The sequence below is a fragment of the Larus michahellis genome, chromosome 30 (assembly GCF_964199755.1).
Source record: "Larus michahellis chromosome 30, bLarMic1.1, whole genome shotgun sequence".
NCBI lineage: Eukaryota > Metazoa > Chordata > Aves > Charadriiformes > Laridae > Larus > Larus michahellis.
The window spans coordinates 484,632-504,988 of record NC_133925.1 but is presented as its reverse complement, the minus strand read 5'-3'; the positions used below and the strand labels follow the sequence as shown (position 1 = coordinate 504,988).

General features: G+C 72.4%; 1 protein-coding gene across 11 annotated transcripts; it reads left to right on the top strand.

Annotated features, from left to right (window-relative positions):
• Positions 1 to 24: 24 nt before the first annotated feature.
• On the top strand, positions 25 to 20,331 carry CLN3 (CLN3 lysosomal/endosomal transmembrane protein, battenin). Of its 11 annotated transcripts, XM_074567928.1 has the most exons (15): positions 25 to 125; positions 1,602 to 1,659; positions 1,753 to 1,843; positions 3,051 to 3,101; positions 4,826 to 4,905; positions 6,633 to 6,718; positions 7,405 to 7,477; positions 8,271 to 8,414; positions 9,413 to 9,503; positions 10,954 to 11,022; positions 14,425 to 14,480; positions 14,571 to 14,664; positions 16,459 to 16,599; positions 18,209 to 18,384; positions 18,924 to 19,061. In XM_074567928.1, the coding sequence occupies exons 1-14, from the start codon at positions 98 to 100 to the stop codon at positions 18,323 to 18,325; spliced, it is 1,179 nt and encodes a 392-aa protein (XP_074424029.1). In that variant the 5' UTR covers positions 25 to 97; the 3' UTR covers positions 18,326 to 18,384; positions 18,924 to 19,061. The 11 variants fall into 11 exon arrangements, with proteins under 11 accessions (XP_074424029.1, XP_074424023.1, XP_074424025.1 ...); XM_074567922.1 differs by lacking the exon at positions 6,633 to 6,718 and having other exon boundaries at positions 18,924 to 20,331; XM_074567924.1 differs by lacking the exon at positions 7,405 to 7,477 and having other exon boundaries at positions 8,350 to 8,414; positions 18,924 to 20,331.
• The last annotated feature ends 26 nt before the right edge of the window (positions 20,332 to 20,357 follow it).

Here is a 20,357-nt window from a genome sequence, read left to right as displayed (position 1 = left end):
TCACGTGAGGGGAGGTGACGGTGTCACGTGACGGTGTGGGGGTCACGTGGGGGCGCGGGGCGGTCACGTGGGAGCGCAGTCACGTGACCCGTCAGCCATGGCGGAGGAGGAGCCGCTGCTGCCGGGTGAGACCCGGGACCGGCCCCGGCCCCACAACCGGCCCCGGCCCCACAGCCTGCCCCATAGCCTGCCCCACAACCGGCCTCTGCCCCATAGCCTGCCCCACAGCCTGCCCCACAACCGGCCCCTGACCCATAACCTGCCCCATAGCCTGCCCCACAACCGGTCTCTGCCCCATAGCCTGCCCCACAACCGGCCCCTGACCCATAGCCTACCCCACAACCGGCCCCTGCCCCACAGCCTGCCCCACAACCGGACCCTGACCCATAGCCTGCCCCACAGCCTGCCCCACAACCGGCCCCTGCCCCACAGCCTACCCCACAACCAGCCCCTGCCCCATAGCCTGCCCCATAGCCTGCCCCACAACTGGCCCCTGACCCATAGCCTGCCCCACAACCGGCCCCTGCCCCATAGCCTGCCCCATAGCCTGCCCCACAACCGGCCCCTGCCCCACAGCCTGCCCCACAACCGGCCCCTGCCCCATAGCCTGCCCCACAACCGGCCCCTGACCCATAACCTGCCCCACAACCGGCCCCAAAACCGGCCCCTGCCCCACAGCCTACCCCACAACCAGCCCCTGCCCCATAGCCTGCCCCACAACCAGCCCCTGACCCATAGCCTGCCCCATAGCCTGCCCCACAACCGGCCCCTGACCCATAACCTGCCCCATAACCTGCCCCACAACCGGCCCCTGCCCCACAGCCTGCCCCACAACTGGCCCCTGCCCCACAGCCTGCCCCATAGCCTGCCCCACAACTGGCCCCTGCCCCACAGCCTGCCCCACAACCGGCCCCTGCCCCATAGCCTGCCCCACAACCGGCCCCTGACCCATAACCGGCCCCACAACCGGCCCCTGCCCCACAGCCTACCCCACAACCAGCCCCTGCCCCATAGCCTGCCCCATAGCCTGCCCCACAACCGGCCCCTGACCCATAGCCTGCCCCACAACTGGCCCCTGCCCCATAGCCTGCCCCACAACCAGCCCCTGACCCATAGCCTGCCCCACAACCGGCCCCGGCCCCACAACCGGCCCCTGACCCACAACCGGCCCCACAACTGGCCCCACAACTGGCCCCTGCCCCACAGCCTGCCCCACAACCGGCCCCTGACCCATAGCCTGCCCCACAGCCTGCCCCACAACCGGCCCCTGCCCCACAACCGGCCCCTGCCCCATAGCGTGCTCCACAACCGGCCCCTGCCCCATAGCGTGCTCCACAACTGGCCCCTGCCCCACAGCCTACCCCACAACTGGCCCCTGCCCCATAGCCTGCCCCACAACCAGCCCCTGACCCATAGCCTGCCCCACAACTGGCCCCGGCCCCACAACCGGCCCCTGACCCATAACCGGCCCCACAACCGGCCCCTGCCCTATAACCTGCTCCATAACTGGCCCCTGCCCCATAACCTGCCCCACACTTCCACCCCTTGCCCCACACCCAGCCCCACAGTTCCCCCCCACCCCACTGATCCTCTCCCCACAGACGCGCCCCCCCCGGCCCCGCCGCCGGCCGAGCGCTGGAGGGACGGAGCCGCCTTTTGGTGAGTCCTCCCCGCCCCACACGTCCCCGCCCCACACGTCCCCGCCCCACACGTCCTGCCCCACACGTCCTGCCCCACGGCGTCTCCCCACAGGCTGCTGGGGCTCTGCAACAACCTGCCCTACGTGGTGATGCTCAGCGCCGCCCGCGACCTCCTGCAGCCCCCCACGGCGCGGCCCGGGCAGGTGGGGCGCCCCACACGTCCCCCCTGCCCCACACGTCCCCCCTGCCCCATACATCCCCCCCAGCCCCATACATCCACCCCCGCCCCACACGTGCCTCCTGCCCCATACATCCCCCCCAGCCCCATACATCCACCCCCGCCCCACACGTGCCCCCTGCCCCATACATCCCGCCCAGCCCCAGACATCCACCCCCTGCCCCACACATCCCCCCCTCTGACCCACACGTGCCCCCCTGCCCCACACATCTCTCTCTGCCCCACACGTCCCCCCCAGCCCCAGACATCCACCCCCTGCCCCACACATCCCCCCCTCTGACCCACACGTCCCCCCCAGCCCCAGACATCCACCTCTCTGCCCCACACATCCTCCCGTGCCCCACACATCCCCCTCTGATGCACACGTCCCCCCTGCCCCACACGTCCCCCCCAGCCCCACACATCCTCCCCTGGCCCACACATCTCCCTCTGACCCACACGTCTCTTCTGCCCCGCAGATCCCTCCCTCTGCCCCACACGTCCCCCTGCCCCACACATCCACCACCTGCCCTACACTTCCTCCCCTCTGCCCCACGTCAGCCCTGCCCCACAGATACCCCCCAGCCCCACAGATCCCCCCCTCTGCCCCACACATTCCCCCTGCCCCACACATCCCTCCCTCTGACCCACACGTCTCCCCTGACCCACACATCCTCTCCTCTGCCCCACACATCCCACTCTCTGCCCCACACATCCCCCTCTGCCCCACACATCCCACTCTCTGCCCCACACATCCCCCTCTGCCCCACACATCCCCCTCTGCCCCACATGTCAGCCCTGCCCCACACGTCTCTTTCTGCACCACACATCTTCTCCAGCCCCATATATCCACCTCTCTGCCCTACACGTTCCCCCTGCCCCACACGTCCCCCCTGCCCCACACGTACCACCTGCCCTACACTTCCTTCCCTCTGCCCCACGTCAGCCCTGCCCCACACGTCCCCCCCAGCCCCACACATCCACCCCCTGCCCCACACGTCCCCCCTGCCCCCCGCGTCCCCCAGCCCCACATGTCCCTCGGGGGGCTGCCCCACCCCCTGCCCCACCGCCTGCCCTCAGCCCCACAACCAGCCCCCAGCCCCACAACCGGCCCCTTCCCCCCCCCCCCCCGTTGCCCCCCGACCGTCTGCCCCACACCTGCCCCACACCTGCCCCACGTCTCTGCCCCACAGCCCCCCGGGAGCAACGGCTCCGCCTTCGACTGCAACCCCCAATCGACCGGGGTGAGGGGCGGGGCCGGGGGCGGGGCCAAAGGGGGGGTGGGGTTTGGGTGGGGGCGGGGCCTAAAGGGCTGGGGGTTGGAGTGGGGGAGGGGCCAGAAGGGGGAGGGGCTAAAGGGGGTGGGGGAGGGGCTAAAGGGGGTGGGGGAGGGGCTTGAGGGGGTGGGGCGGGGGGTGGGGGAGGGGCCACGTGGGGAGGGGCTCGAGGGGGTGGGGTTTGGGGTGGGGGCGGGGCTAAAGGGGGTGGGGGAGGGGCTTGAGGGGGTGGGGCGTGGGTGGGGGAGGGGCAAAAGGGGGGAGGGGCCACGGGGAGGGGGAGGGGCTAAAGGGGGGTGGGGTTTGGGGTGGGGGCGGGGCCAAAAGGGGGGAGGGGCCAAAGGGGTGGGGGAGGGGCCAGAAGGGGGAGGGGCTAAAGGGGGTGGGGGAGGGGCAAAAAAGGGGGGAGGGGCCACGGGGTGGGGGCGGGGCTCAAGGAGTGGGGGAGGGGCTAAAAGGGGGGAAGGGGGAGGGGCTTGAGGGGGTGGGGCGGGGGGTGGGGGAGGGGCTCGAGGGGGTGGGGTTTGGGGTGGGGTCGGGGCTAAAGGAGGTGGGGGCACAGGGTGGGGGAGGGGCTAAAGGGGGTGGGGCTTGGGGTGGGGGCGGGGCTAAAAGGGGGGAGGGGCCACGGGGTGGGGGAGGGGCTAAAGGGGGCGGGGCTTGCGGGGGTGGGGGAGGGGCTCAAAGGCGGAAGGGGGAGGGGCTTGAGGGGGTGTGGTTTGGGGTGGGGGCGGGGCTTGAGGGGATGGGGCGTGGGTGGGGGAGGGGCAAAAGGGGGGGCACGGGTGGGGGAGGGGCTAAAGGGGGGTGGGGTTTGGGGTGGGGGCGGGGCCGTAAGGGAGGAGGGGCCAAAGGGGTGAGGGCGGGGCTTGAGGGGTGGGGGAGGGGCAAAAAAGGGGGGAGGGGCTCAAGGAGTGGGGGAGGGGCTAAAAGGGGGAAGGGGGCGGGGCTAAAGGGGGTGGGGGCGGGGCTTGCGGGGGTGGGGGCGGGGCCAGGAGGGGGGAAGGGGGTGGGGCTTGGGGTGGGGGCGGGGCCAAAAGGGGGAGGGGCCACAGGGTGGGGGCGGGGCTTGAGGGGGTGGGGCGTGGGAGGGGCCAAAAGGGGGCGGAGTTTGGGGTGGGGGAGGGGCCATTAGGGAGGAGGGGCCACGGGGGGCGGGGCTTCAGGGGTGGGGGAGGGGCCAAAGGGGGTGGTTCTATGGGGCCGCCCCACGGCGGCGGGAGGGGGGCGGGGGGTGGGCAGTTCTATGGGTCACCCCCCCCCCCCCGCCCTTTCTGCGGGGCTGCCCCCCATCTGTGGGGCTGCCCCCCAACCCCTGTGTCTGCCCCCAATCTGTGGGGCTGCCCCCTGCCCATGGGGCTGCCCCATAACTTGTGGGGCTGCCCCCCCTCTGTGGGTCACACTCCTTCTCCACGGGCCGCCCCCCCCCCCCCCCCGATCTATGGGTCACCCCCCTCTATGGGTCTGCCCCCCCGTTTGTGGGTCCGCCCCCTAACTTGTGGGTCCGCCCCACAACTTGTGGGTCCGCCCCCCACCCTGGGTCTCCCCCCATCCACGGGCCGCCCCCCCCCCCCCCCCCCCGATCTATGGGTCCCCCGTGATCTATGGGTCACCCCCCTCTGCGGCTCTGCCCCCTGTTTGTGGGTCTGCCCCCTAACTTGTGGGTCCGCCCCACAACTTGTGGGGCGCAGGCCGTGCTGCTGGCCGACATCCTGCCCACCCTCCTCATCAAACTGGCGGCTCCTTTCGTCATCCACCTCCTGCCCTACAAGTAACGGCTGGGGGGCGGGGGGGGGATGTGTGGGGCAGGGGGAGGTGTGGGGCAGGCCGTGGGGTGGGAGGGAAGTGTGGGGCAGGTGGGGGATGTGCGCGGCAGGCTGTGGGGTGGGGGGTTGCGTGGGGCAGGTTGTGGGGTGGGGGGATGTGTGGGGCGGGGGGGGATGTGTGGGGCAGGCCGTGGGGTGGGGGTGGGGGGGGATGCGTGGGGCAGGTTGTGGGGCAGGAGTGGGGGAAAGTGTGGGGCGGGAGGGATGGGGGGGGCAGGCTGTAGGGCAGGAGCAATGTGTGGGGCAGGCCGTGGGGTGGGGGTGGGGGGTTGTGTGGGGCAGGGGGAGGGATGTGTGGGGCAGGCCGTGGGGCAGGGGGATGTGTGGGGCAGGCCGTGGGGTGGGGGTCAGGGGGGATGTGTGGGGCAGGCCGTGGGGTGGGGGCGGGGAGTTGTGTGGGGCGGGAGGGATGCGTGGGGCAGGTTGTGGGGCAGGAGTGGGGGGAAGTGTGGGGTGGGAGGGACGTGTGGGGCAGGCCGTGGGGCGGGGGGATGCGTGGGGTGGGGGGGATGTGTGGGGTGGGGGGGGATGTGTGGGGCAGGGGGATGTGTGGGGGTGGGGGGTTGTGTGGGGCGGGGGGGATGTGTGGGGCAGGCCATGGGGCAGGGGGGTGTGTGGGGCAGGGGGATGTGTGGGGTGGGGGGGGATGTGTAGGGCAGGGGGATGTGTGGGGTGGGGGGGATATGTGGGGCAGGCCATGGGGTGGGGGTGGGGGGTTGTGTGGGGCGGGAGCGATGTGTGGGGCAGGCTGTGGGGCAGGGGGGTGTGTGGGGCAGGGGGATGTGTGGGGTGGGGGTGGGGGGTTGTGTGGGGCGGGGGGAGGGTGTGTGGGGCAGGCCGTGGGGCAGGGGGATGCGTGGGGTGGGGGGGGGATGTGTGGGGCAGGCTGTGGGGCAGGGGGACGTGTGGGGCAGGGGGATGTGTGGGGTGGGGAGGGTGTGTGGGGCAGGCCGTGGGGCAGGGGGATGCGTGGGGTGGGGGTGGGGGGATGCGTGGGGCAGGGGGAGGGTGTGTGGGGCAGGCCGTAGGGCAGGAGGATGTGTGGGGCAGGGGGATGTGTGGGGTGGGGGGGGATGTGTGGGGCAGGCCGTGGGGTGGGGGTGGGGGGTTGTGTGGAGCGGGAGGGATGTGTGGGGCAGGCTGTGGGGCAGGGGGATGTGTGGGGCAGGGGGATGTGTGGGGTGGGGGGGGATGTGTGGGGCAGGGGGACGTGTGGGGTGGGGGGGTTGTGTGGGGCGGGGGGGATGTGTGGGGCAGGCCGTGGGGCAGGGGGATGCGTGGGGTGGGGCTGGGGGGGATGTGTGGGGCGGGGGGAGGGTGTGTGGGGCAGGCCGTGGGGCAGGGGGATGTGTGGGGCGGGGGGGATGTGTGGGGCAGGCCATGGGGTGGGGGTGGGGGGTTGTGTGGGGCGGGGGGAGGGTGTGTGGGGCAGGGGGACGTGTGGGGCAGGGGGAGGTGTGGGGCAGGGGGATGTGTGGGGCAGGGGGTGGGGGGGATGTGTGGGGCAGGCCGTGGGGTGGGGGTGGGGGGTTGTGTGGGGCGGGAGGGATGTGTTTGGCAGGCCGTGGGGCAGCGGGATGTGTCGGGTGGGGGGGGGTGTGTGGGGCAGGCCGTGGGGCAGGGGGAGGTGTGGGGCAGGCGGCCCCCCGACGCCCCCCGTCCTGCCCCCCAGCTCCCGCGTGGTGGCGGCCGCTCTCTGCGCGTGGGGCAGCTTCGGCCTCGTGGCGGCGGCCGCGGGCAGCGCCCTCAGCCTGGGGGGTGCGTGTGGGGCTGGGGGCGTGTGGGGCGGGAGGGGAGGTGTGGGGCAGGGGGAGGGATGTGGGGCTGGGGACGTTGTGGGGCGGGGGAGGGATGTGGGGCTGGGGATGTGTGGGGCTGGGGGGGAGATGTGGGGCTGGGGACGTGTGGGGCGGGGGGGGAGGTGTGGGGCAGGGGGAGGGATGTGGGGCTGGGGGGAGGTGTGGGGCGGGGGAGGGATGTGGGGCTGGGGACGTGTGGGTCGGGGGGGATGTGTGGGGCAGGGCTGACGTGTGGGTCAGGGGGGGATGTGTGGGGCAGGGCTGACGTGTGGGTCGGGGGAGGATGTGTGGGGCAGGGTTGACATGTGGGTCAGAGGGGGGCATGTGTGGGGCAGAGGGGGATGTGTGGGGCAGGGCTGACGTGTGGGTCAGAGGGGGGGATGTGTGGGGCAGGGCTGACGTGTGGGTCAGAGGGGGGGATGTGTGGGGCAGAGGGGGATGTGTGGGGCAGGGCTGACGTGTGGGTCAGGGGGGGATGTGTGGGGCAGGGCTGACGTGTGGGTCAGAGGGGGGGATGTGTGGGGCAGGGCTGACGTGTGGGTCGGGGGGATGTGTGGGGCAGGGCTGACGTGTGGGTCAGAGGGGAGGATGTGTGGGTCGGGGGGGATGTGTGGGGCAGGGCTGACGTGTGGGGCTGCCCCCCAGGGGTGGTTCTGGCCAGCGCGGCCTCGGGGCTGGGGGAGGTGACGTTCCTGGGACTGGCCTCCCAATACCCCCGGTACGTGTGGGGCAGGCGGCGCCGTGGGGCTGGGGGGACGCTATGGGGCTGGGGGGACGCTATGGGGCTGCGGACATGCTATGGGGCTGGGCGGGGCATATGGGGCAGGGGGCATTCTATGGGGCTGGGGGAACGCTATGGGGCAAGCGGGACACTATAGGCCTGGGGACATTCTATGGGGCAGGGGCGATGCTATGGGGCTGGGGCCACGCTATGGGGCTAGGAGAACGTTATGGGGCTGGGGACATGCTATGGGGCTGAGGACATGCTATGGGGCTGGGGGAGGGTGATGTGGGGCTGGGGGTGCCATGGGGCAAGGGGTGCTATGGGGCTGGGGGGACGCTGTGGGGCAGGGGGTGGTCTGTGGGGCTGGGGGGACGCTGTGGGGCTGGGGGCTGCTATGGGGCTGGGGGGTGCTGTGGGGCAGGGGGGTGATGTGGGGCTGGGGGGTGATGTGGGGCTGGGGGGTGCTATGGGGTAGGGGGTTCTGTGGGGATAGGGGGCTGGGGGGGGACATGGGGCTGGGGGGACGCTATGGGGCTGGGGGGGCGGTGTGGGGCCGGGCTAAGATGTGGGTCAGGGCGCTATGGGTCGGTCTGTGGGTCGCTCTAGGGGTCAATCTATGGGTCGGTGGCAGGTTGGGGGTCGCGCGTCGCAGCTCTGGGGCGGGGGGGGCGCCGACTTAGGGGGCGCTCCGTCCGTGGGTCGGGGCGCTATGGGGCGGTCCGTGGGTCGGGGCGCTGTGGGGCGGTCCGTGGGTCGCTCTATGGGTCGATGTGTGGGTCTGGCCCAGGTTGGGGGTCGCGTGCTGGTCGTCGGGGACGGGGGCGGCGGGGCTGGGGGGGGCGCTGGGTTATGGGGCGCTGCTGCAGGCGGGGCTGTCCCTGCCCCACGCCGTCCTGCCCGGCCTCCTCCTGCCCCACATCACCCTCCTCAGGTACCGCCGGGGGGCGGGGGGGCAGCAATGGGGGGCGGGGGGGTGGGGCGGGTGCTGTGGGGCAGCCTATGGGGCAGGGATGTGGGGTGGGATGTGGGGCGGGTGGTGTGGGTCAGCCTATGGGGCAGGGATGTGGGGTGGGATGTGGGGCGGGTGGTGTGGGTCAGCCTATGGGGCAGGGATGTGGGGTGGGATGTGGGGCAGGTGCTGTGGGGCAGCCTATGGGGCAGGGATGTGGGGCGGGGGGGTGCTGTGGGGCAGTCTGTGGGGCAGGGATGTGGGGTGGGATGTGGGGCGGGTGCTGTGGGGCAGCCTATGGGGCAGGGATGTGGGGCGGGGGTGTGGGGCGGGTGCTGTGGGGCAGCCTATGGGGCAGGGATGTGGGGCGGGGGTGTGGGGTGGGTGCTGTGGGGCAGGGATGTGGGGCGGGATGTGGGGCGGGTGCAGTGGGTCAGTCTATGGGGCAGGGATGTGGGGCAGGGGGAGTGCTGTGGGGCAGTCTGTGGGGCAGGGATGTGGGGCGGGTGCTGTGGGGCAGTCTGTGGGGCAGGGATGTGGGGCAGTCTGTGGGGCAGGGATGTGGGGCGGGGGGTGGGTCCCGGAGTTCCATGTCGCTGTGGGGCAGGGATGTGGGGCGGGATGTGGGGGGTGTGGGGCAGAGCCGTGGGGTGGGGTGTCGCAGGGGTCTCCATGCTGCTGTGGGGCAGATCCATGGGGCAGGGATATGGGGCGGGATGTGGGCCCCGAGGGTCCGTGTCGCTATGGGGCAGGCCGTGAGGCAGATCTATGGGGCACATCTGTGGGTCCCAAGGCCCCATGTCACCGTGGGGCAGGCATGTGGGGCAGATCTATGGGTCCCGGGGGTCCATGGCGCTGTGGGGCAGGGATGTGGGGCAGAGCTATGGGTCCTAGCTCTCCCTCTCTGCCGCTTGTGGGGCCAATCTATGGGGCAGCCCCACACCGAGATACCCCCCCCCCCCATTTCTGCCCCCCAACAGCTACTTCTTCCTGCTGGGGCCCCCCCCGTGCCCCACGGCGCTGCCCCACGGCGGGGGGCTGACGGCGGGGGAGCGATGGCAGGTGGCCAAGGTGGGGCAGGGGCCCGGGGGGGGGGATGTGGGGGGAGATGTGGGGCTGGAGGTGTCCTATGGGGCTGGGGGGGTGCTATGGGGCTGGGGGGAGGTGTGGGGCAGGGTGAAGGGACGTGGGGCTGGGGGGTACAGGTGGGGCTGGGGATGTGTGGGGCTGGGCGGGAGATGTGGGGCTGGGGCGTGCTATGGGGCTGGGGGGTGCTATGGGGCTGGGGGGTGGTTGTGGGGCTGGGGTGGGTGCTATGGGGCAGGTACTATGGGGCTGGGGAGATATGTGGGGCTGGGAGGGTGCTATGGGGCTGGGGGGTGGTTGTGGGGTTCGGGTGGGCGCTATGGGGCTGGGGAGACGTGTGGGGCTGGGGGACATGTGTGGGGCAGGGGGGAGATGTGGGGCAGGGGGACACGTGTGGGGCTGGGGGGGTGCTATGGGGCTGGGGGGAGGTGTGGGGTGGGGAGGTGTGGGGCAGGGCAAAGGGATGTGGGGCTGGGGGGGTACAGGTGGGGCTGGAGACGTGTGGGGCTGGGTGGGAGATGTGGGGCTGGGGCATGCTATGGGGCTGGGGGGTGGTTGGGCTGGGGTGGGCGCTATGGGGCTAGGGAGACGTGTGGGGCTGGGGGGCATGTGTGGGGCAGGGTGGGAGATGTGGGGCTGGGGCGTGCTATGGGGCTGGGGGGTGGTTGGGCTGGGGTGGGCGCTATGGGGCTAGGGAGACGTGTGGGGCTGGGGGGCATGTGTGGGGCAGGGTGGGAGATGTGAGGCTGGGGCGTGCTATGGGGCTGGGGGGTGGTTGTGGGGTTCGGGTGGGCGCTATGGGGCTGGGGAGACGTGTGGGGCTGGGGGACATGTGTGGGGCAGGGGGGAGATGTGGGGCAGGGGGACACGTGTGGGGCTGGGGGGGTGCTATGGGGCTGGGGGGAGGTGTGGGGTGGGGATGTGTGGGGCAGGGCGAAGGGATGTGGGGCTGGGGGGATACGGGTGGGGCTGGGGACGTGTGGGGCTGGGCGGGAGATGTGGGGCTGGGGCGTGCTATGGGGCTGGGGGTCGCTGTGGGGCTGGGGGGTGGTTGTGGGGCTGGGGTGGGCGCTATGGGGCTGGGGGTGGTTGTGGGGCTGGGAGGGTGCTATGGGTCTGGGGAGGTGTGGGGCTGGGAGGGTGCTATGGGGCTGGAGTAGGAGCTATGGGGCTGGGGAAATGTGGGTCTGGGGAGGTGTGGGGCTGGGGAGACGTGTGGGGCTGGGGGGCATGTGTGGGGCAGGGGGGAGATGTGGGGCAGGGGCACACGTGTGGGGCTGGGGCGGGTGCTATGGGGCGGGGGGTCGCTATGGGGCTGGGGGCTGGTTGTGGGGCTGGGCTGGGGTGGGGGCGGGGCGGGGCTGACCCCGTGACCCCACGTGACCCCACGTGACCCCCACGTGACCCCCACGTGCCGCCGTGGCCCCGCCCCCAGGCGGCGCTGCCCCAGGCCGCCCCATTGGCCGTCGTCTACTTCGCCGAGTACTTCATCAACCAGGGGCTGGTGTGTGGGGCGGGGGTGTGGGGCTGGGGGGGGCTATGGGGCTGGGGAGATGTGGGGCTGGGAGGGTGCTATGGGGCTGGGAGGGTGCTATGGGGCTGGGGGGGGCTATGGGGCTGGGAGGGTGCTATGGGGCTGGGGAGATGTGGGGCTGGGAGGGTGCTATGGGGCTGGGAGGGTGCTATGGGGCTGGGGGGGGCTATGGGGCTGGGAGGGTGCTATGGGGCTGGGGAGATGTGGGGCTGGGAGGGTGCTATGGGGCTGGGAGGGTGCTATGGGGCTGGGGGGGGCTATGGGGCTGGGAGGGTGCTATGGGGCTGGGGAGATGTGGGGCTGGGAGGGTGCTATGGGGCTGGGAGGGTGCTATGGGGCTGGGGGGGGCTATGGGGCTGGGAGGGTGCTATGGGGCTGGGGAGATGTGGGGCTGGGAGGGTGCTATGGGGCTGGGAGGGTGCTATGGGGCTGGGGGGGGCTATGGGGCTGGGAGGGTGCTATGGGGCTGGGGAGATGTGGGGCTGGGAGGGTGCTATGGGGCTGGGAGGGTGCTATGGGGCTGGGGGGGGCTATGGGGCTGGGAGGGATGTGGGGCTGGGGAGATGTGGGGCTGGGAGGGTGCTATGGGGCTGGGAGGGTGCTATGGGGCTGGGGAGATGTGGGGCTGGGAGGGTGCTATGGGGCTGGGGGGGGCTATGGGGCTGGGAGGGTGCTATGGGGCTGGGGAGATGTGGGGCTGGGAGGGTGCTATGGGGCTGGGAGGGTGCTATGGGGCTGGGGAGATGTGGGGCTGGGAGGGTGCTATGGGGCTGGGAGGGTGCTATGGGGCTGGGGGGGGCTATGGGGCTGGGAGGGTGCTATGGGGCTGGGGAGATGTGGGGCTGGGAGGGTGCTATGGGGCTGGGAGGGTGCTATGGGGCTGGGGGGGGCTATGGGGCTGGGAGGGTGCTATGGGGCTGGGGAGATGTGGGGCTGGGAGGGTGCTATGGGGCTGGGAGGGTGCTATGGGGCTGGGGAGATGTGGGGCTGGGAGGGTGCTATGGGGCTGGGGGGGGCTATGGGGCTGGGAGGGTGCTATGGGGCTGGGGAGATGTGGGGCTGGGAGGGTGCTATGGGGCTGGGAGGGTGCTATGGGGCTGGGGAGATGTGGGGCTGGGAGGGTGCTATGGGGCTGGGAGGGTGCTATGGGGCTGGGGGGGGCTATGGGGCTGGGAGGGTGCTATGGGGCTGGGGAGATGTGGGGCTGGGAGGGTGCTATGGGGCTGGGAGGGTGCTATGGGGCTGGGGGGGGCTATGGGGCTGGGAGGGTGCTATGGGGCTGGGGAGATGTGGGGCTGGGAGGGTGCTATGGGGCTGGGAGGGTGCTATGGGGCTGGGGAGATGTGGGGCTGGGAGGGTGCTATGGGGCTGGGGGGGGCTATGGGGCTGGGAGGGTGCTATGGGGCTGGGGAGATGTGGGGCTGGGAGGGTGCTATGGGGCTGGGAGGGTGCTATGGGGCTGGGGAGATGTGGGGCTGGGAGGGTGCTATGGGGCTGGGAGGGTGCTATGGGGCTGGGGGGGGCTATGGGGCTGGGAGGGTGCTATGGGGCTGGGGAGATGTGGGGCTGGGAGGGTGCTATGGGGCTGGGAGGGTGCTATGGGGCTGGGGGGGCTATGGGGCTGGGAGGGTGCTATGGGGCTGGGGAGATGTGGGGCTGGGAGGGTGCTATGGGGCTGGGAGGGTGCTATGGGGCTGGGGAGATGTGGGGCTGGGAGGGTGCTATGGGGCTGGGAGGGTGCTATGGGGCTGGGGGGGGCTATGGGGCTGGGAGGGTGCTATGGGGCTGGGGAGATGTGGGGCTGGGAGGGTGCTATGGGGCTGGGAGGGTGCTATGGGGCTGGGGAGATGTGGGGCTGGGAGGGTGCTATGGGGCTGGGAGGGTGCTATGGGGCTGGGGGGGGCTATGGGGCTGGGAGGGTGCTATGGGGCTGGGGAGATGTGGGGCTGGGAGGGTGCTATGGGGCTGGGAGGGTGCTATGGGGCTGGGGAGGTGTGGGGCTGGGAGGGATGTGGGGCTGGGGAGGTGTGGGGCTGGGAGGGTGCTATGGGGCTGGGAGGGTGCTGTGGGGCTGGGAGGGTGCTATGGGGCTGGGGGGTGCTATGGGGCTGGGAGGGTGCTATGGGGCTGGGGGGGTGCTATGGGGCTGGGAGGGTGCTATGGGGCTGGGGGGTGCTATGGGGCTGGGAGGGTGCTATGGGGCTGGGAGGGTGATGTGGGGCTGGGAGGGTGTTATGGGGCTGGGAGGGTGCTATGGGGCTGGGGGGTACTATGGGGCCGGGGAGATATGTGGGGCTGGGGAGGTGTGGGGCTGGGGCAGTGCTATGGGGCTGGGAGGGTGCTATGGGGCTGGGGAGGTGTGGGGCTGGGGGGGTGTTATGGGGCTGGGGAGGTGTGGGGCTGGGAGGGTGCTATGGGGCTGGGGAGGTGTGGGGCTGGGAGGGTGCTGTGGGGCTGGGAGGGTGCTATGGGGCTGGGAGGGTGCTATGGGGCTGGAGTAGGAGCTATGGGGCTGGGGAAATGTGGGTGTGGGGAGGTGTGGGGCTGGGAGGGTGCTATGGGGCTGGGGGGTACTATGGGGCTGGTGTGTGGGGCTGGGGGTGCCATGGGGCTGGGAGGGTGCTATGGGGCTGGGGAGGTGTGGGGCTGGGGGGGTGTTATGGGGCTGGGGAGGTGTGGGGCTGGGAGGGATGTGGGGCTGGAAGGGTGCCATGGGGCTGGGAGGGTGCTATGGGGCTGGGGAGGTGTGGGGCTGGGAGGGTGTTATGGGGCTGGGAGGGTGCTATGGGGCTGGGGAGGTGTGGGGCTGGGAGGGTGTTATGGGGCTGGGAGGGTGCTATGGGGCTGGGGAGGTGTGGGGCTGGGAGGGTGTTATGGGGCTGGGAGGGTGCTATGGGGCTGGGGGGGTACTATGGGGCTGGGGAAGTGTGGGGCTGGGGCGAGGTGTGGGGCCAGGGTCAGATGTGGGGCTGGGAGGGTGCTATGGGTCTGGGGGGGGGAGATGTGGGGCTGGGGGGGGTTGTGGGGCTGGAGTAGGTGCTATGGGGCAGATGCTGTGGGGCTGGGAGGGTGCTATGGGGCTGGGGGGGAGATGTGGGGCTCAGGGATGACGTAGGGCTGGGGGGAGATGGGGGGAGATGTGGGGCTGGGGGGTGCTGTGGGGCTGGGGGGTGCCGTGGGGCAGCTGCTATGGGGCTGGACTTGGCGCTGTGGGGCTGGTATAGGTGCTATGGGGCAGACGCTGTGGGGCAGACGCTGTGGGGCCGCATCGTGCCGTGGGGCAGACGCTGTGGGTCCGGGGGGGGGAAGGAGAAGGGGGGGGGGGGTGGGGGGGGGTGGTCGCCGTGGGTCCAGCCCCACATCTCCCCCCAGCTGGAGCTGCTCTACTTCCCCGACGCCGCCCTGACCCACAACGAGCAGTACCGCTGGTGAGACCCACGGCCGGGGGGGGGGGGGGGATGTGGGGGGCGCGCCGTGGGGCGCGCCGTGGGGCAGCCCCACACCTCCCTGCCCCACAGGTACCAGCTCATCTACCAGGGGGGCGTCTTCCTGGCCCGCTCCTCCGTGCGCTGCCTCCGCTGCCGACGTGTGGGGCTGCTGGCCCTGCTACAGGTGTGGGGCAGACCCATAGCGCGACCCACGGCGCGACCCATAGCGCGAGCCAGAGCCCTGCCCCATAGCTCACCCCATAGCCCCTGCCCCATAGGCTGTTCCGTGGGTTGTCCCATAGCCAGACCCATAAGCTTTCCCTGCTGCAGGTGTGGGGCAGACCCATAGCACGACCCACGGCGCGACCCATAGCCTGCCCCATAGCTCCTCCATAGCCCCCCCATAGCCCTGCCCCATAGTCTTGCCCCATAGGCTGCCCCCCGGGCAGACCCATGAGTTTGCCTTGCTGCAGGTGTGGGGCAGACCCATAGCGCGACCCATAGTGCGACCCAGAGCCCTGCCCCATAGCTCACCCCATAGCCCTGCCCCATAGTCTTGGCCCGTAGCCGGCTCCATAGGCTGCCCCATAGCCAGACCCACGGCGTTGCTGTCTTATAGATGTGGGGCAGACCCACAGCGTGACCCATAGTAGGACCCATGGCCCGACCTATAGCGTGACCCATAGCGCCCCCATAGTCCTGCCCTATAGTGTTGCCCCATAGCCGGCCCCATAGGCTGCCCCATAGCCAGCCCCGTGGCATTGCCCTCTTAGAGATGTGGGGCAGACCCATAGCAGGGCCCATATTCCTGCCCCATAGCTGCACCTATAGCCTTGGTCTACGGGTGTGGGGCAGACCCATAGCGGGACCCATAGCCCCCCCTCCCCCCAGCCCTGCCCCACACGTGCTCCGTCACCTTGTTCCCGGTGGGGTGCGTGTGGGGCGCAGTGGGGCAGCCCCACGCCCGCCCCACGCCCAGCCCCACACCCAGCCCCACGCCCTGCTCTCCGCCCCATAACCTGCCCCACAACCAGCCCCCTGCGTCCCCCATCGCCCCCCAACCGCATGCCCCACGTCTGCCCCACAGTTCCCACGCCCTGCCCCACCCCCTGCCCCACAGCGCGCTCTCAGCCCCATAACCTGCCCCATAACCTGCCCCACAACCGGCCCCTTCCACCCCCCCCATTGCCCCGGCCCCAGGGCCCCGCCCCTCCTTGTAGCCCCGCCCCTCCCCGTGGCCACGCCCCCTCCGTGGCTCCGACCCGTGGCCCCGCCCCCCGACCGGTGGCTCCTCCCCCTCCCTTGACCCCGCCCCCTCCCCGTGGCCCCGCCCCCCATGGTGGCTCCTCCCCCTTTCTGTGCCCCATTCTCTTACCGGGGGCCCCACCCCCTCTGGGGCCCCGCCCCCTCCTCGTAGCCACGCCCCTCCCACCTGGCCCCGCCCCCTCCGCCTGGCCCCACCCCCCGACCGGTGGCTCCTCCCCCTCCCTTGGCCCCGCCCCTCCCTTGGCCCCGCCCCATCCCCGTGGCTCCTCCCCCTCCACTTGGCCCCACCCCCCGGTGGCTCCTCCCCCTCCCTTGACCCCGCCCCCTCCCCGCGGCCCCGCCCCCTCCACCTGGCCCCACCCCCCGACCGTGGCTCCTCCCCCTTCCGCGGCCCCGCCCCCTCCCTGCGGCCCCGCCCCCCACCTGGCCCCGCCCCCCGGTGGCGCCCCCCCTTGGCCCCGCCCCCGGTGGCTCCTCCCCACCTTGGCCCCTCCCCTCCCTGTGACCCCGCCCCCTCCCCGTGGCTCCTCCCCCTCCCTTGGCCCCGCCCCCTCCTCGCGGCCCCGCCCCCCGACCGGTGGCTCCTCCCCCTCCCGCGGCCCCGCCCCCTCCCCGTGGCCCCGCCCCCCGGTGGCTCCTCTCCCCCTTGGCCCCGCCCCCTTGGCCCCGCCCCTCCCTGTGACCCCGCCCCCCGCCGTGTCCCCGCCCCCAGGTGCTGAACGCCGCGCTCCTATTGGCCGCGGTGCCGGGGCGGTTCCTGCCGGGCTTCGGCGCCGCCTGCGCCCTGGTGCTGGGGGAGGGGCTGGTGGGGGGCGGGGCCTACGGCAGCGGCTTCAGCAACGTGGCCGAGCAGGTGGGGGAGGGGCGGGGGGGGGGGTGTGGGGCGGGGATGGGGGGCGGGGGGTGGGGGACGGGGTGGGGGGAGGGGCAGGGATGTGGGGCGGGGGGGGTGGGGTGTGGGCTGGGGATATGGGGCGGGAGGTGGGGGAGGGGACGGGGGGCGGGGGGATGTGGGGCAGGCGGGGGGAGGGGGGGGAAGGGGGTGTGGGGCTGGGGGGGGAGGAGGGGGTGGGGGAGGGGCGGGGATGGGGGGCGGGAGGTGAGGGGTGGGGTGTGGGGTGGGGATGGGGGGCGGGGGGGCGGGGGGATGTGGGGCTGGGGGTGGGGGAGGGGGTGGGGGAGGGGTGGGGATGTGGGGCGGGGGGGTGGGGTGTGGGGCAGGAGGATGGGGGGCGGGGGGGCAGGTTGGGGGGCGGGGGGCCGGGGATATGGGGCTGGGGGTGGGGGAGGGGACATGGGGTGGGGGGATGTGGGGCAGGGAGTGGGGGAGGGGGCGGGGGACGGGGGGATGTGGGGCTGGGGGGGGAGGAGGAGGGGGTGGGGGAGGGGCGGGGATGTGGGTCAGGGATGTGGGGCCGGAGGGGGAGGGGTGGGGTGTGGGGTGGGGGGGTGTGGGGTGGGGGAAGGGGTGGGGGGGAGGGGACGTGGGGCAGGGAGGGGGTGGGGGAGGGGCGGGGGGATGTGGGGCAGGTGGGGGGAGGGGTTGGGGAGGGGCAGGGATGTGGGGCGGAGGTGTGGGGCGAGGGAGGGCGTGGGGGGCAGGGCTGTGGGTCAGGGGGCGGGAAGGTGTGGGGCGGAGGGAGAGGGACATGGGGCGGGAGGCCGGGTGCAGGGGCGGGGCGTGTGGGGCAGGGTCTATGGCGCGGTTGTGGGTCTGCCCCCTAAGTGTGGGGCAGGGAGTGGGTTAGGGGGCGGGAAGGTGTGGGGCAGAGCGAGAGGGATGTGGGGCAGGAGGCCGGGGGCGGGGGCGGGGTGCGTGGGGCAGGGTCTATGGGGCGGTTGTGGGTCTGCCCCCTAAGTGTGGGGCAGGCTGTGTGGTGGGCTGTGGGTTAGGGGGCGGGAAGGTGTGGGGCAGAGCGAGGGGGATGTGGGGCAGGAGGTCTGGGGCAGGGGTGGGGTGCGTGGGGTGGGGTCTATGGGGCGGTTGTGGGTCTGCCCCCTAAGTGTGGGGCAGGCTGTGGGGCAGGCTGTGTGGTGGGCTGTGGGTCGGGGGGGGAAGGTGTGGGGCGGAGCGAGGGGGATGTGGGGCAGGAGGTCTGGGGCGGGGGCGGGGTGCGTGGGGCGGGGTCTATGGGGCGGTTGTGGGTCTGCCCCCTAAGTGTGGGGCAGGGAGTGGGTCGGGGGCGGGAAGGTGTGGGGCAGAGCGAGAGGGATGTGGGGCAGGAGATCTGGGGCAGGGGCGGGGCGTGTGGGGCAGGGTCTATGGGGTGGTTGTGGGTCTGCCCCCTAAGTGTGGGGCAGGCTGTGGGGCAGGCTGTGTGGTGGGCTGTGGGTTAGGGGGCGGGAAGGTGTGGGGCAGAGCGAGGGGGATGTGGGGCAGGAGGTCTGGGGCGGGGGCGGGGTGCGTGGGGCGGGGTCCGTGGGGCGGTTGTGGGTCCGCCCCCTAAGTGTGGGTCGCGCAGGCGGCGCCGTGGGGCCGGGCGCTGGCGGTGGCGGTGGCGGCGCTGGGGGACACGGTGGGGGTGGCGCTGGCCGGGGGGGCGGCCGTGGGGATCCACCGCCTCTTCTGTGGGGCCTGACCCACGGCGGGGACCCCCCGACCCACGGCCGGGCGGCGGCGACCCACGGCGGGCAGCGGGTGAGCGACCCACGGCTGGGACCCACGGCTCGGCCCCACGGGCTCGGGGGGGGACGGGACACGGGACTCGGGGGTCTGCCCCATAGATGTGGGGAGATGAGCGTTGGGGGTCTGCCCCACGGATGGGGGAGCCACGGCTCTGCCCCACGGCGGGGTTGGAGGGGGGGGGGGGCTGGGAGCCACCGCTCTGCCCCATAGACGTGGGGAGAGGGATCTTGTGGGTCTGCCCCACGGCGTTGTGGGGCCCACGGCTCTGCCCCACGGTGGGGATTGGGGGGGGGGTTTGGGACCCGCGGTTCTGCCCCATAGATGTGGGGAGATGGGTCTCGTGGGTCTGCCCCACGGCAGGGGGGAGGTGTGCGACCCACAGGTCTGCCCCACGGCGTTGTGGGACCCACGGCTCTGCCCCACGGCGAGGTCGGGGGGTGGGGGGAGCTGGGACCCACAGCTCTGCCCCACGGATGTGGGGAGATGGCGCTTGTGTCTCGGCCCCACATCTGTGGGGCTCACTGTGACCCCCCCCCCGTTCCGCCCCACAGCGCCATCGGACCCACAGCTCTGCCCCACGGCGCCGTGGGACCCACAGCTCTGCCCCACGGATGTGGGGAGGCCCGCGCCCCACGGCGGAGGGAAGACCTGGGGCCCCACGGCTCTGCCCCACGGCGACGGGGACCCCCCGGGACCCACAGCGACAGGGAGCTCAAAGACCCACGGCTCTGCCCCACATCAGCCCAGACCCACGGGACCCACAGCTCAGCCCCACAGCGACAAGGAGCCTCGGCCCCACGGCTCTGCCCCATAGCCACAGGGACACCTCGGACCCACAGTTCTGCCCCACGGATGTGGGGAGATGGGACTTGGGGGTCTGCCCCACGGCGGGAAGGAGACCTCGGACCCACGGCTCTGCCCCACGGCGACAGGGAGCTCAAGGACCCACAGCTCTGCCCCACAGCGACACGGACTGCTGGGACCCACAGCTCTGCCCCACGGCGCCGTGGGGCCTGTGCCCCACCGTGGCTCTACCCCACGTCCCTGCCCCACGGCAACATGGATCCTGTGACCCACGGCTCTGCCCCATTGCGTCGTGCGTCTCATGACTCTGCCCCACATCCCTGCCCCACAGCGACATGGATCCTGTGCCCCATGGCGGCCCTGCCCCACGTCCCTGCCCCACACTAGCTCTGCCCCACGGCTCCGTGGGTCCTGCAGTGGCTCTGCCCCACATCTGTGCCCCATGGCAGCCCTGCCCCACAGCACTGCGGGTCTAACGGTGGCTCTGCCCCACACCCTGCCCCACATTTCTCCCCCATCGCTCCGCCCCACGGCTCCGTGGGCCCTGCAGTGGCTCTGCCCCACATCTCTGCGCCAGGGCAGCCCTGCCCCATATCTCTGCCCCACATCCCTGCCCCACAGCATCTCTGCCCCACAGCTCTGTGGGTCCCACGGTGGCCCTGCCCCACATCTCTGCCCCACACCAGCTCTGCCCCATGTCTCTGCCCCATGGTGGCCCTGCCCCACAGCTCTGTGGGTCCCACACTGGCTCTGCCCCACATCTCTGCCCCACACTGGCCCTGCCCCACAGCGCTGTGGGTCCCACAGTGGTTCTGCCCCACTCCAGCTTTGCCCCATGGCAGCCCTGCCCCACACCCTGCCCCACTTCCCTGCCCCACAGCATCTCTGCCCCACGGCTCCGTGGGTCCCACGGTGGCCCTGCCCCACGTTTCTGCCCCACGTTTCTGCCCCACGGCTCCGTGGGTCCCGCAGTGGCCCTGCCCCACATCTCTGCCCCACACCGGCTCTGCCCCACAGCTCCGTGGGTCCCACACCAGCTCTGCCCCACATGCCTGCCCCACAGCATCTCTGCCCCACGGCTCCGTGGGTCCCGGCCCGGCCCTGCCCCACATCCCGCCCCCCAATAAACCCCGTGACCCCTCGGGGGTGGCGCCATTTTCCCGCCAGGACTCGGTTTCCCG

Bases quoted from the DNA above. Each gene is read 5' to 3' on its own strand.
- CLN3 (XM_074567922.1), top strand. From the start codon at position 98: ATGGCGGAGGAGGAGCCGCTGCTGCCGG. The intron at 1,660-1,752 runs GTGAGTCCTCCC...GTCTCCCCACAG, and splicing joins AGGGACGGAGCCGCCTTTTG to GCTGCTGGGGCTCTGCAACA. The intron at 9,504-10,953 runs GTGGGGCAGGGG...CCCCGCCCCCAG, and splicing joins AGCGATGGCAGGTGGCCAAG to GCGGCGCTGCCCCAGGCCGC.